Raw genomic sequence first — 14,150 nt, forward strand, 5'->3', positions numbered from 1 at the left:
AATTTACCAACATTGCCGGGTCCAGGGAAGGCTTCTTGAGGAGAGGCCTCACCACCGCCTCTTTCAAGGCGGCGGGAAAGTCACCCTCACTCAGCGAAGCGTTTATAATCCCCTGGAGCCAGCCTCGTGTCACTTCCCGGGAAGCCAGTACTAACCAGGAAGGACACGGGTCCAATAAACAAGTGGTCGCGTTCAGTCTACCCAGAATCCTGTCCACGTCCTCAGGGGTCACAGGATCAAACTCATCCCAGATAACATTCTCAAGACCTGCCCCTGTCTCTCCCCCTGAGACTACCCAGTCGGAGTCCAAATCTTCCCGAATCTGAGTGATTTTGTCATACAGATACTGAACAAAATCCTCGGCTCTACCCTCCAAGGGGTCCTCCCGCGCTTCCTGGTGGAGCAGGGAGCGGGTCACCCTAAAGAGGGCGGCCGGGCGATTATCTGATGATGCAATAAGAGCAGCAAAATAACTACATTTCGCTGCTTTTATCGCCACTAAGTAATTCCTAATGTGGGATCTTACTAGTGTCCGGTCAGATTCAAGAAGACTGGCCCTCCAACTACTCTCTAGGCGTCTTTTCCGGCGCTTCAACTCCCTCAGCTCCTCGGTAAACCAAGGAGCCAATTGAGATCGGCGCCGGGTCAGAGGCCGCAAAGGCACGACCCGATCCAGAGCACCAGCAGCCACCCTATCCCAGGCGGCCACCAGGTCTCCAGTCGAGGCGTGTGCCAGAACCTCAGGAAATGGCCCAAGCTCCGTCTGGAATCTGTCAGGTTCCATCAGGCGCCTGGGGCGGAACCATCTGACCGGCTCCGCCTCCCTGCGGCGGGGTGCAGCGGTTCGAAAGTCGAGACGAAGGAGAGAGTGATCTGACCATGACAAGGGTTCAGTAACTATATCCCCTATATCAAGATCCCTCAACCACTGTCCAGAGACAAAAGCTAGATCCAGCGTGTTTCCCCCTGTGTGGGTAGGGCCATGAATTAACTGGGTCAGGTCCATAGCTGTCATGGAAGCCATGAACTCCCGAGCCATCTCTGACGTCTCACCCACGGACGGCAGGTTGAAATCCCCCATGACCATAAGCTTAGGGGTATCAACCGCCACCGCGGCGATGACGTTGAGTAGCTCGGGCAGGGCTGTTGCCACGTGGCAGGGAGCCAGGTACGTGATCAGCAAACCCATCTGAACCCCATGACCCCATTTCACAAAAAGGGATTCACAGCCGGCTGTCTGAGGAACAGTGGCCTCCCTCGGTCTCAGACCTTCTTTAATGATAACCGCTACCCCCCCCGCCCCTCCCCTGTGACCTCGGCTGATGGAATGCTTGGAAACCTGGCGGGCACATTTCAACGAGGGGAACCCCCCCCTCCTGGCCCAACCAGGTCTCCGTAATACCTGCCAGGTCCGCACCCCCCTCCTGCACAAGATCACAGATGAGGGGGGCTTTATTTACTACGGACCTGGCATTGCACAGCATCAGCCGAAGGCCTGGGTCCTGAGGGTCTATGCAACCTGAGGAGCGAGTAGAGCCTTGGGGGCCGGAGCACGCCACCGCTCGTAGACAGCGAGTGCGCACTCCCCTAACACGATATGGCCCCCTGCTCCCGCCATATCTACCCCTCCCACCTACAGTACTGATGTTCAAAAAACTATCCGGACAAGCTCTAACCCCCCCCTCGATCCCGGGTCCCCCATCCCCCATGCCACGCTTCACTGCCAGACCCGACCCTCCCCCTTGTGGGTTATCCCCCATACCCACAGCCCGAATTCCAATCTGACCCTCCCCCTCCCTAGGACCCCTTAAAAATTTGACTAAAAATTTTGTTAGAAAACCCCTCAATCCCCTCGTTTTCACATGCCACCTCTCTGGGTCCCAAAACCCTTCCTTGAGGTGGGCCCTCGATAGTGAGGAGGGCCACATCTGCGAGAAGGGGGAATCTCGCAGCGCAAGAAGATCTGCAGTCGTATACATCTCCAAAATGCAGCGATGGAGGCCCAAAGCTCAGACAGGGGACTTCACAAAAGATGTAACACAGCCAATTGTTCATCGATGTGCTGTTGGTGTCTCAACTGTCCTCCCACAACAGCAGGAGGGTCCTAAATTATCTCCTCCAATGGGGGCGACCTCCGGCCCGCCCTCTCACGGCGGAACCCCACGGGGCCGTAGATTGAAAAAGTTCTCCCACAGACAAGAGTCATGATGTAATAGAGGACCCCTCAACAGTTGCATCAGTTTGGCTGACCATGGTCGGAAAAAAGATTTATCAATCTATCAGTCAGTCTATGAGTCATGCCAGGGGCGAAGATGGAAAATCCTTGGCAAAGTCTTATACTCAAGATCATATTCAAGTAAGTCCCGATGAAAAAGGGAAAGAAGGGAAGGGGAAGAAGGAAGAGGGGAAGAAAAGGGGGGGGGGGGAGAGAGAAGATTCCCTCAATTAGGGCGAATAATAAGCCCATTTAGGCAGACACAGTACCTGGGAGGGGGAGGAGTGTAGTGTATATTGGTGGTGGTGGCCTTTTGAGAGCTGTATGCAACAAAATTTCATTTTAATGTATGTTGATTAGTGTACATTCGAAGTGACAATAAAGTTATTCTGAGTGACTTGCAATTGGTCCTCACAATTATTGCCATCACAAATCCCGTGATTGATATTTGAGTGCCCAGAAACTAGCATATATTTACAATTGCAGCATCCTGTGATCACCATTTGCAATTTTCCCAAAGGCTTTCCAATAAAGTCAATGGGGGAAATCTGGATTCACTTGTCTGTTTTGCTCAACAGCCAGTGATTTACTTAATGACTATGGCAAAACAGTTGTAAAATTAGATATGATATGATATAAAGACCATATCACTTAGTGATGGAAGTTTTCCCTAATTGTGTTTGTAATTGGAGGACTACCAGTATAGGTCCAATAAATTGGTTTAGAAATCTGTCTGATCATTTTGGTTTGCAAGAGCCCCTTTTGAAGATCCCCCTTTGTTAAGAGATTCACCCATCTCACACTGTTCTTTTGTGTTGCTGCTGAGTTAATGAATACATTTCTTCAGGAATCATTTTTGACTGACTCTTCTGGTGTTTAGAAAATTTGTAAAGTCATATATCTTTTAATTGTTAATTTTAGTATTAAGTTTAATTTCTTTTTTATTTTCTTCTTAGAACATTGGTTTTAGTGGTTGCTTTTTATTGGTGAAATGACTTCCAGGTGAGACAAATATTTTTGGATTTTTAATTTTATTGTCTTGAGTACTCAATTGAAAAGGAATATAAATGAAACCATTAAGCCTGCATGCCACAAAAACTCTCAGTAGAACTAGAAAGAGGTGGCCATTAATATATTTCAATGCTTTAATTTCTTCCACAGGCAAATTTTCTATTTCACTGGCAGCTAGGTATGTAACAGCTGCAATATTACCCAAAATTATTAAACTTCTTGGTTCTAAAGATCATTTACACAGTTAAAATGGTAAATGTTTTATACTGAATTGGTAAAGATGTGATACGCTTGGTTGTTTTGCATTCATAGTATAATAGCACTGGCTACAAAATAATAAAATAGTTTGGATTTATTATACATTCTGATTAATACTGTGAAATTCAATTACATTATTTTCTGCATTAGGAGTGTCCATAGACACTCAAGATAGTGTCAAGATAGTGGTCATATCCATGTGATTTTACCCCCATTTTGCATTGTTTGAATTAAGGTGTTCTTTTTAAATCTTTTGCAATCACAATTTACCAACTTATTATATAGTTCTGGAATGACAAGAATACAAGATAGTATTGATATATGTATAATTATGTGCTTATGAGAGGTTTTTTATTTAATCAATCGATTTATATGGCTGCCAATCTTGCAAATATGACTCTGGACAGCTAATAACACATTGAAAATAACAATATTAGCAAAAGGTAATTGTTTGATCATTGGAAATTATTGTCAATTAGATGTTTGTGTACACATACAGAAGGCTATCATTTTATACATGAATGTTCAGAAAGACCAAGATATTTACTTCTATGTATTATTTAAATACTATTTAAATATTAATTAGCATTTAAATTTATATTAATACATATTGTTTATTAAAGATATATATATTATATATTTATTATTTAAATATTGTTACTATTGTTGCTAAAACTGAATTCTAGATTGTTTCTAAATATAACAGTACAAGTATTTTTCAACTAGCTTCTCTATGGATACAGTGATACAAGTTTCTCCCTCCCTCTGTCAAAACTGGAAAAATGTGAGATTAAAAATCTTGCAAAGAAGCCTTTAGTTCTTCCACCTTGCATTGGAATTTCCAGATTTTAATAGATGTTACTTACACCCAAAATTAAGTCAATGATAAAACTGCACAAATAGTAACACAGTGATTTATTAATTCCAGAGATGTAAACATGTTTAATTAGAATGTATATATTAACAGTAAGTTGTAAAGTAATCCTTAATTCAGACACATTATAAATAATGTATGGCTAAATAGAGGAAAACAAAGTTCTTTGTGTTACGGCCGAGGAGGCTGAAGTCAAAGTACTTTTTTTCTTGCATGCCTTCTAGCCGATGCTTGCTATTGGCTCTCTGAAAAAAGCTTTCTACCAAAGAGGCTCTGGATGGATGTTTTACAAAGAGACACATCCTATAGATTGGGTTGGACTGGTCTATATTATTACATTATTTCTATGTGACAAATATATGGCTGACACGCAGAGCTATTCTAAGAATTAGTTTAGAAAACTAAACAGAAAACAAAATGTTCAACAGAAAAAACTATACATGCTTTATTTAAATTTATTTAATAAATTTATTTATTTCCAATGTTATATTGGAAATGCCCCAATATATTTCTATCGTAGAACTAAAACAGGCTCAATTTCTGTTTAATTGTCTAGAATGGTATTTTTCTACGAAGGCTTGGATAAATGCCACAAGAGATTAAAGGGTAAAAATTATTGCAGGCACCCAGCCATTTGCTTCCATTTCAGCACTGTTTATCCCCTTAGAGATGCTAGATAATAGAAAAATATACATCTCCGCTCATTGGGGAAAGGGAAGAAGAATCTGTGGCTTTTGTCTGTCATTAATTTTTATAATTCTTTAGGAGCAACTATGCTGCCAAAGGAATGCGGTGGTTCAGTGATTAAGACGCTGAACTTGTTGATCGAAAGGTCAGAAGTTCAGCGGTTCGAATCCCTAGTGCCGCGTAACGGGGTGAGCTCCCGTTACTTGTCCCAGCTTCTGCCAACCTAGCAGTTCGAAAGCATGTAAAAAATGCAAGTAGAAAAATAGGGACCACCTTTGGTGGGAAGAAAACAGCGTTCCATGCGTCTTTGGGGTTTAGTCATGCCGGCCACATGACCACAGAGATGTCTTCGGGCAGCGCTGGCTCTTCGGCTTGGAAACGGAGATGAGTGCTGTCCCCTAGAGTTGGTAACGACTAGCACATATATGCGAGGGGAACCTTTATCTTTACCTTTATGCTGCCAAGGTAACTAACGATGAAAAAATGGCAAAAGAAAATTTGACAATCAAGGTCTCATTTGTCAAATGGGATGGCAAAACAATAATGTTTAATTACAGGTTGCATTCTTCACATGTTTTGTTTCTGGGTGTTCCTTAAAATTTGGTTGGGACAATGCAAAGGAACCACAGTATCTGTGGCACATTCAAGTTCATTTCACCTCAAAACAAGTGTAGTTTACATGAATATACAGAACACTAATGTTAAAGATAGTTTTTGCTTCAAGTTAAAGTATGAGTTTGTCTTTTAGATGACAAAAAGGCATTTATTCTGAACAGTTGAAATTTCTAGTAGTAAGAGAAACAGGTTCTGAGCATCACAATGGGCCCAAAATATCAATTTTTTTATACTACTACACATAAAGCCACACTGGCCTATTAAAAAGTTTTCAAAATAGCCTCAGAAAATATCACCATTGTAACAATAGTATTAAAACCCCAATATTACCAGTACAATTGCCACTCACGATGATCTTCTGGCTTCCTAAATACAAAAAAACGAGTATCTGTTTTAAGAAATCAATACGGTAGATGATGATGAGGAAAATGTTCAAAACTATTTTTTTAAATTAAAATGTGTTAAGAAGCCTTAATACATTTAAGTCCTAACTCCCTCTTGAGTTGCATCCGACGGTGCACTTTTAACGCTTCAATATTTATTCTGCAAGCCATCCGAAGTCATTTTAGGGTGAATGAAACTGATGCATTTATAAATAAATAAATGCATAAGCTGGTATCAATAAATATCAACTTTCCGTGCGTAAGTGAGAGGCAAAGCCCGCTCGCTGCCTTTACTAAACCGCCACTAGAGTTTTCTGAACGGCCTTTTTCCTCCCCCCCCCACTTCGCCCCTCCCCCCTCCCCGAAGCAGGGAAGGAGAGGCAACAGTTGCAGGCACTCCCGACTCCGCCCAGTTCATTTGCTTCCTATAAGAAGGGGAGGCAGGAATCCATGAGGGAAGCGTGGACGTCACTAAACGTTCTTTCGCCGCGCCTAAACGGCTGAAATCCTTTTTTTGGCCGACGTCAGGAGCCCTGGCGGTCACCCCTGCTCTTGAGATGACTCCCGGGCGGCCGGCTCTCCCTTAACGAAGGGAATGGAAAGCTCCGCCAGCGCGCGCCAAGCCCCTCCACCTTTCCGCCTTCCTTTTCATTTGCGTATGTCTCTCCACCCAAGGGCTCCGGCGTCCCGCCCCGCCGCGGAGGATTAGCCAATCACAGGGTGGCGCTGGAGAGGGGGAAGGCGTGGCCATTGCCCTCTATCCGAGAGAGAGGCTATAACCTCCTCCCCTGCCCCCCCCCGCCCGTCCCCTTCCCTCCCCTCCCCCATCTTTCTCTCGCTCGCTCGCTCTGCCTTCGCTACCGGCACATTCCGCCGCCCTGAGAAAGGCCTAAAAGGCAACGGGAGCGGCTGGATCAGGCAGGGGAGGCCGCAGCCGGCTTCTTAGTTTGTCATCGGGCCAGGCCGGAGCCGAAGGCGGCTCGAGGTAGGGTTAGTCAGCCCGCCGCGGTGCCGAGAGAAGCCGGGGAGGGAGGGGGGACGGACGAAGAAACGACAGTAGAACCGGGAAAGAAGGACCCGGCCGGGTCCCGGGAGGGAGAAAAAAGGACGAAGCGAAGCCGCGCTCCCTGCCTCCCGCCATGGCCGACAACGAGAAGCTGGACAACCAACGGCTGAAGAACTTTAAGAACAAAGGCCGCGACCTGGAGGTAGGCACCCCTTTCGGAGGAGGAGGAGGAGGAGGGTCCGGAGCGGCCCCGCCGATCGCTCCGAAGTGGGTCCCGGCTGGTTTGGAGGTCGGAGATCGGTTGCCCGGTGGCGTCTCTGCTAATCTCCCACGTTAGCGGCTCGGAGGGGGGGGGGCCGACCGGCCCATCGGTGGGCCTGCTTGAAGTGCCTCGAAGCGAGGCCGGAGCCTTCGCCGGGAAGGGAGGAGGGCGGGTGTGGGGAGGGGGGGGAAGGAGAAGGAGGGTGGGGTTCGCTGTGCTTCCCTCGCGAGGGACGCGTCGACACTCAACACCCTGGGCTGGGAAGGGCCGCGGCCTAGTCTGCCGCTCGGCGGCGACGGCATGGAAGGTTCCGTTTTTCTTGCTGGCCGAGACCAGGAAAGGGGATGCTGTCCTCCTTGCCTTTTCTACTTGGGGTAGGCGTGGAAGAATGAGGCCTTATTAGACGCCCAAGACAGGAAGGCGAGGAAAGGAGCAGCCCGAATGCCCGGAGCTGATGGAAGAGCCCCTTCCTCCACTCCCCCACCCCGCCCTCAGCAGCCTGACATGGAAATGGCCTGTCAGATGACTTGTTTTTCTCCTTTCCCCCACCTTTTTTCCTCTTCTCTTTCCCTGTGATCTGCATCTTGCCGTGGAGAGAACCAGATTTGGAGCCACACAGTTGCACAAATGTCCTTCTGCCTACTACATTATTGAAATTATTCTTTTTTTAAAAAAAAACAAACCCAAACTACTTTGTACTATAGTTTTCCCTGTTCTGCAGTGTTAAATGGTAAATCAGGCGATTTTTCATTTAGAATTGGTTCACTTTTGGTTGCGTTTACAGTACCCACAGTGAGTTTTTTAAAGTGAAATCTGAATATTGAACCTTGTTCTGTGAGCCAATGACTTTTACAAGTATTCCCTGTTCCAGCCTAGCCTCAGCCTGGAAACAAATGAAATGAAATTGGCTGGTCATTCTGCATGTAAAGATACCTTGACAAACAAACAAACAAATAAATAGAATGCAGAGTTTCCCGTGATTGCTCAAAAACTGCCATTGGATATGGTCAGTGATGGAAGGTACTACAATGTAAGCAGCTTGGTTATTGTTTCTCATTTGAGTAGAAATTTCTTTTAAATTGTATGAATTTAGTTTGCAGTTTCTCAGATTTCTATCTCAAATTTTGAATTATGTCTTAACAGTGATTTCAAAGGTGAGAATTTATAAAAGATAAATTGTCTCCTAGTGACTTTGAAGACATGTCTATATAGTTAGTAACAACATGGAATTGGTCTTATGCAATATTTTTTCAATTTCTTTGCCTAGGCAACAGCCCTACTGATGTCTCATCCAAGTACTAAGCACATCCTTAGCTTTTTGAGATTGGCCAGAATTATTTAGGTGCTGTATTGTGGGTTCATTAATTTTCATCACAAGATTATTAAAATATGCCTTTAACAAAGTTGGTGGCAGTATTGAATAAAAAGAATAATATGACCAACAATCTGATATAGCATGGTCATAAAATTTTCTCCTTCAGTCTAGGATTTCATGAATTCTTGCTGCCATTTCTACCTCCTTTATAACATAGTATTTATCATGCATCTGAACAGCATATTATTTAGATTATATGCTCTTATGTCTCACAGATGGCTGGCAGGTAAACTACCTTTTGAAAATATGGTCAATGTATATTGTATATTTAACATTCTGTTAGTATACCTGCTTAGCTGGCAAGAAAGTACCTTGATACGGTTTTATTTTCAATACGTATCTAATATTTCACTCCAGCTCTGCTTTAGAGAGGATTATAAGTAATAGCTTATCTCTATTGGAAAATATAATTTCATGAAGTTAACTAATTTGGTTCCATGAGTAGTGCCATACTAATTCCCTCGACTTCTGGGCGCTTTCACAGAAGGTGTATATAATGCTAGGAAATGCTGTGAATTCTGGTATTTTTCATGCATAGTTAATAGCATGTTATGTGAGCATTAATTTTTTTCACAAATGAGATGTGCTGAACATCAGCGAAGTTTATTTTGGAAGGTTTTATTCTAAAATTAGAAAATGGAATTAATCTGTCACCCATTGTTAAGGTTTTGTTTTTTACATAATGTGAAAAATAAAAACATTGGTTTTAATTTTACTAGATGAAAAGGAATCTGTAATAAAAGCAAGCTATCAAATGGGAACTGAATGCATCTGAGTTCTTTGTAAAGTTGAACTGGAGCTCTGAGGTATGGCTCTGTCATTCAGGGGAACGACTGAGATTTTTAAAGTTTTTTTTCTGGTGTTGAGATGAAACTTTTTACATATCTAATATGTTTGTACAGTTCCTAACTAAATGTAAACTTGGTGTAGAATTGTACTTCAATGGTAACCAAATGCTTGAAAATCACAAGCTAACATAAATTGTCCACTGCAGATGTAAGTCCAAAGCTTGTGCAGTCTCATTTAACTTGTGGTATGTTGTTCATTCTAAATTTTATAAGAGACAGCTATGTTCATTCCTAAAGATTAGAGAGAGTAAATTAAGCTGGAATCGACAGAAGGCCGAAAATTAGAAGCACAACAATATTTTCTGATGAAAATGTGCTTTTGCTATTTTCTGCCAGTCTATTTTTTTCATGCAGGAGGTTAATGAAAGGGGTATTTAAGGGCACCTGGGAATTCTGCTTTCCTGCTTCTGTGGAAAACAATCTTCCTTACTCCAGTATTTCAAAATAAAAATCTTCAGTGCGAAGGGGATATCATTCTTGAGTCATCTTTAAGTTTTGTGACATTATCTGGCTTATGAGGTAATAGATGTATTATATATGATAATACATTAGACATGCTAATAAACAACGTGTTACTTTCAGTTATCTCTAATTTGATTGCTATCAAATGATTTTTATGGCTCTATGGTTAAGGATGATAGGAATTGTAATCCAACACAATTGGAGGATATTAGGTTTAGCTATTTAAAACTAATTAGCTGTACAATATAGTTGAATGTACTTTTCATAAACAGTCTTGAAAAGCTGCTTAGTAGCTGTGATTGCAAAATAGATTTTAGAATTGTTGCGGTGCATCTAGTAAAATTTCAAATGAAATTGCTCTACGCCAGTTTATACTGTAATTCTTTAATAAATTGTGTCACAGTTGCATCATGTACCATCATAGAACTTTTACAGATGTTAAAATCATGGTTCAATTCGATGTTGTTACCCCTCATTAGTAGATCTTCATGTGGCAGGGAATTGGAGCATGGACCATCCCCTTTTTTCCTGATTTGCAGATGAATGTGGGCAGATTAAAGGTTTATTTGAGATACTTCTTTGTTCTAAATATCTACTACTTTTCTAGGGGATGCATTATTTTAAAGTTGCAGAAGATACAGACAGAAGATATAGTCACATTAAGCTATTCTGGGAGATTTTTTTAATCATGTGTTCTAATAGAACTAAAAATACTGCCATCTGCAACAATTTCTTGGCTTGCTATACAGATGGTGATCGATTGACTCTTTTACTGTAATCAGATTTCATATTTACATTGTAACTTATTGGTTTGCCTTCTTGAGCAATTACCATCTTGATGTGATTGGAGAGCTCAGTACTTCATTGACCCTGAGAATGATCTTAGTGAGAACCTCAAGTCCCTCTTCCCAGTAAAGGAGAGGTGCAGCTAAAGGTTATCCGCAGGAAGACTTTATCCAACTCAAGATTTTAGCAATATCAGGGAAGTCTATGAGAAGGAAGTATAAAACCGAACTTAGAAGAAACAACAGCAAAATATTTCTGTGTTTAGCCAGGATAACTCTATGGGCCTAGCTAACATTTTTGGACATGATTTTATACCATATGATGAGATTATCTAAATGGAAGGAACTGTTAACTATTCTAGTTAATGGGGAAGAATGTTAAACTTTATAAGTAAATCTAAAAATGAAGATATGGCCAGAATAAACCTTCGTTTTAACAGAATAGGTACAAGTGGAACATAGAATGTCATGCTCCTAAAAGAAAAATTTGGAAGTGTGAACACAGAAATTAAACACATCAGATTGGAAGTTCTAGAAAGAGTCAATTTAAGATAACCTAAATTGGCCCCTTTAAATAGAATTTTACATGCAAGAAATCCTGCAAAGTAATGGAAACGCAGTAATATTTAAATACTTTTAAGTGTGTGCTTGGTTATACCCCTATAAATGGCAGAGTCACACATTAATTAGAATTCTAGTGAAGATCAGTATTGCATAAGCATATACTCCTGTTTCAAACACAGTAGTGGAAGAAACAACAGTTTTATGAAAAATTATGTTATGGTATGTTAAAATTTAAGCAAGAAAAAAGACTTAATATTGCTGAAGGGTGATTGGAATACAAAAGTTGAAGAAATGGGGAACATAAAGCAAGAGGATGATTTGAATTGAGTAAATACACTAAAGCAGGAGACCTTTGCTCTTTCCGCCATGACCTTAAAACATGGTTATTTCGCCTGGCTGGTTTGGACTGAAGGGATTTTAAAGGGGATTTTAATGGTCTTTTAGAATCCTATTGGGTATTTTTAATATTGTTTTTGCTTGTTTTTATTATTGTGAGCCGCCCTGAGTCCTTTCGGAGATAGGGCGGCATACAAGTTAAATAAATAAATAAATAAATAAATAAATAAATAAATAAATAACCCAAAAATCAAAACTTAATTTATGCAACATGCACAGGTGGTCCTCCAGTTGAGCCTGGCACTTACATTTATAATGGTGTAAAAATGGATCACCATGCGACCGTACCAAATTTTATGACATTTTTCAGAGTCATTTTCAAAACTGAAGCAGCTAAAAATATTTTAGCATTTTAACTGGAAAGTATCTAAGCAGCTTTCAGAAAAGCTATTATGGTTGCTAAAGAAAGCTGGAGTATGGAAGCCTTTAGTTACAAGAAATATCTGTGATAGCTGAATGCTACCTATTCAAAAAAATAATAAAAATACTATATCTTGGTCAACAATATCAACAAGTGTGGATATGGTAGAACTGAAGTAAACTGTTTTAAAAGAAAAAGAAGTGAGGAAAAAATATGTCCAAGCTAGTACTGAAGAGTAATGGTGGAATAGATATGATAGAGGCAACTGAGATCAGAGGAAGATGTAAATATATTGAAACCCTTTACAAATTAGATTATAGAATGACAATTATAGTAAAAAGTTGATTTAACAAACCATTCAAAAGAAAAGAGTGTTAAATACAAATTTCCATTAAAACCCAAAGCTACTTATCATTTAACATATCACACACACATACACACGCTGCTTCTTTGGTGTTTCCAAACCGTTTTTCCCTTGGCTCTTATCTTCCCAATACTGCAGTCAAAACTCCTGGTAGTCCACCCATTCCTCAGTCTTCCCAAATAATTCCAGTAATTTCTGAATTGCCTTTTCTCTGGGCAATATTTCCAGTGCTTCCCATGCTTTGCCAAAGTTCTCACTAACTGTCCACTCCCCCAATCTTTGTACTTGTGTTCCAGAAATGTAAAATCAAAATCTCAACAAAATTCACCTTTATTTCAGAAGGGTGTCTGGACTCACCTTTTGCCTGTTGCATCCAATTTTTTTTTAAAATAGAAGTGTTTGTACAAAAGAGAGAGAAAAATATATGTCCAGTCCCCTGTGAGGTATGAATGACAATCAGTTATCTGTCAAATGGACACCAGATATAGATAGCTGTTTAAAGTAATGTAGACAAAACATTTAAAATGATACTAAGCTCTGTATTAAAAAAAATGTAGCAAAACAGCATGTATTTCTTGTCCTAAGACAAGAAATGGAAGGGAATATATGCATTGCCAAATAAAATACCTATATAGTTTTAATATTTTACAAAGAATAATGTTTATATGGGGAAATGAGAAAGGAGCATATAGGTTTCAGAAAAGGCAGAGGGATGAATGAACTGGTGTTTAATATAAAGAGAGAGAGCAAGAGAATTTGAATTTACACTTCTTGCCAGAATTTAAAATATATTAAGACGATTAAATGATTGATTACTCTTTGAAAATACTTTATATTAGTTCTAGAATAAGAACTGCATTTGGAAAAAAATGGCTTGGAATAAAAAAGGGAGTAATTTAAGGATACACGTTGATCCTGTATCTGTTACATAATTACTGAATTAAAAGGCTAAAAGATAACAGCTATAATCAGAATTGAAGATTGAAAAGCTAACAGATTGAAATATGCAGTTGATACCATTCTGTTAGCTGAAACAAAAGTCCATTAAAAAGAATTCATTATGAGACATAGAATATGAAAAATTATGGTTAATAATAAGCATTAAAAAGTCAAACCTAAAACTACATCTAGCCTGCTTAGAGAACTCAGTGAATGCAAACTAATGAAAGGGATAATTTGTACTTCATAGACCTCAAAAATGGTGAAAAATAGATCTGCTTAAAGCATTTTTCCAATCCAGATATCTTTAATATAAATACGCCAATAGCCTATTTCTTCAACAATATTTTTCCCGTCAATTATTGCAGAAAATTCTGATGAGTCAGTGGTTTTATTAAGATTTATAAAATGTGCTTAAAATGTGTGCATGCGCCTGTATCTGTGCACATGTGTATTCTCTTTCGAGTCAAACTGAAAGACTGAACTGGCGGAAAGTTTGTCCAGGGGAAAGTTAATACTGTATGCAGGAAACGTGTGTCCTGTTGTAGCAAACCAATCTAAACTGCATACAGTTTTTGTAAAGTGCAATACTTCAGCTAGATGGCAGCACATAATCATCTATGGTTGATTTAGAAGACCAGAAAGAAGTGGAAACTACTGAAGGTCATTTTTATTTGCTAATTTTCTTTTTTTAAAGATTTATATGATTGCCAACTCATTCTGGGCGGCTTACAAAAAATAAAAA

At 40.4% G+C, this 14,150-nt stretch overlaps 1 protein-coding gene across 1 annotated transcript in view; it reads left to right on the forward strand.

Moving 5' to 3' along the window:
* The first annotated feature begins 6,853 nt into the window (after positions 1-6,853).
* KPNA4 (karyopherin subunit alpha 4) overlaps positions 6,854-14,150 on the forward strand; it is a 30,588-nt gene continuing 23,291 nt past the window's right edge. The window contains exon 1 of the mRNA XM_070946199.1: positions 6,854-7,251. Coding sequence (XP_070802300.1) covers positions 7,183-7,251 — 69 coding nt within the window. The 5' untranslated portion in view covers positions 6,854-7,182. The remainder of the gene's footprint in view (positions 7,252-14,150) is intronic.

This window comes from Pituophis catenifer, unplaced genomic scaffold (assembly GCF_029215685.1).
Source record: "Pituophis catenifer annectens isolate HBS135680 unplaced genomic scaffold, rPitCat1.0.hap2 SCAF_6, whole genome shotgun sequence".
In the NCBI taxonomy this organism is placed as follows: domain Eukaryota; kingdom Metazoa; phylum Chordata; class Lepidosauria; order Squamata; family Colubridae; genus Pituophis; species Pituophis catenifer.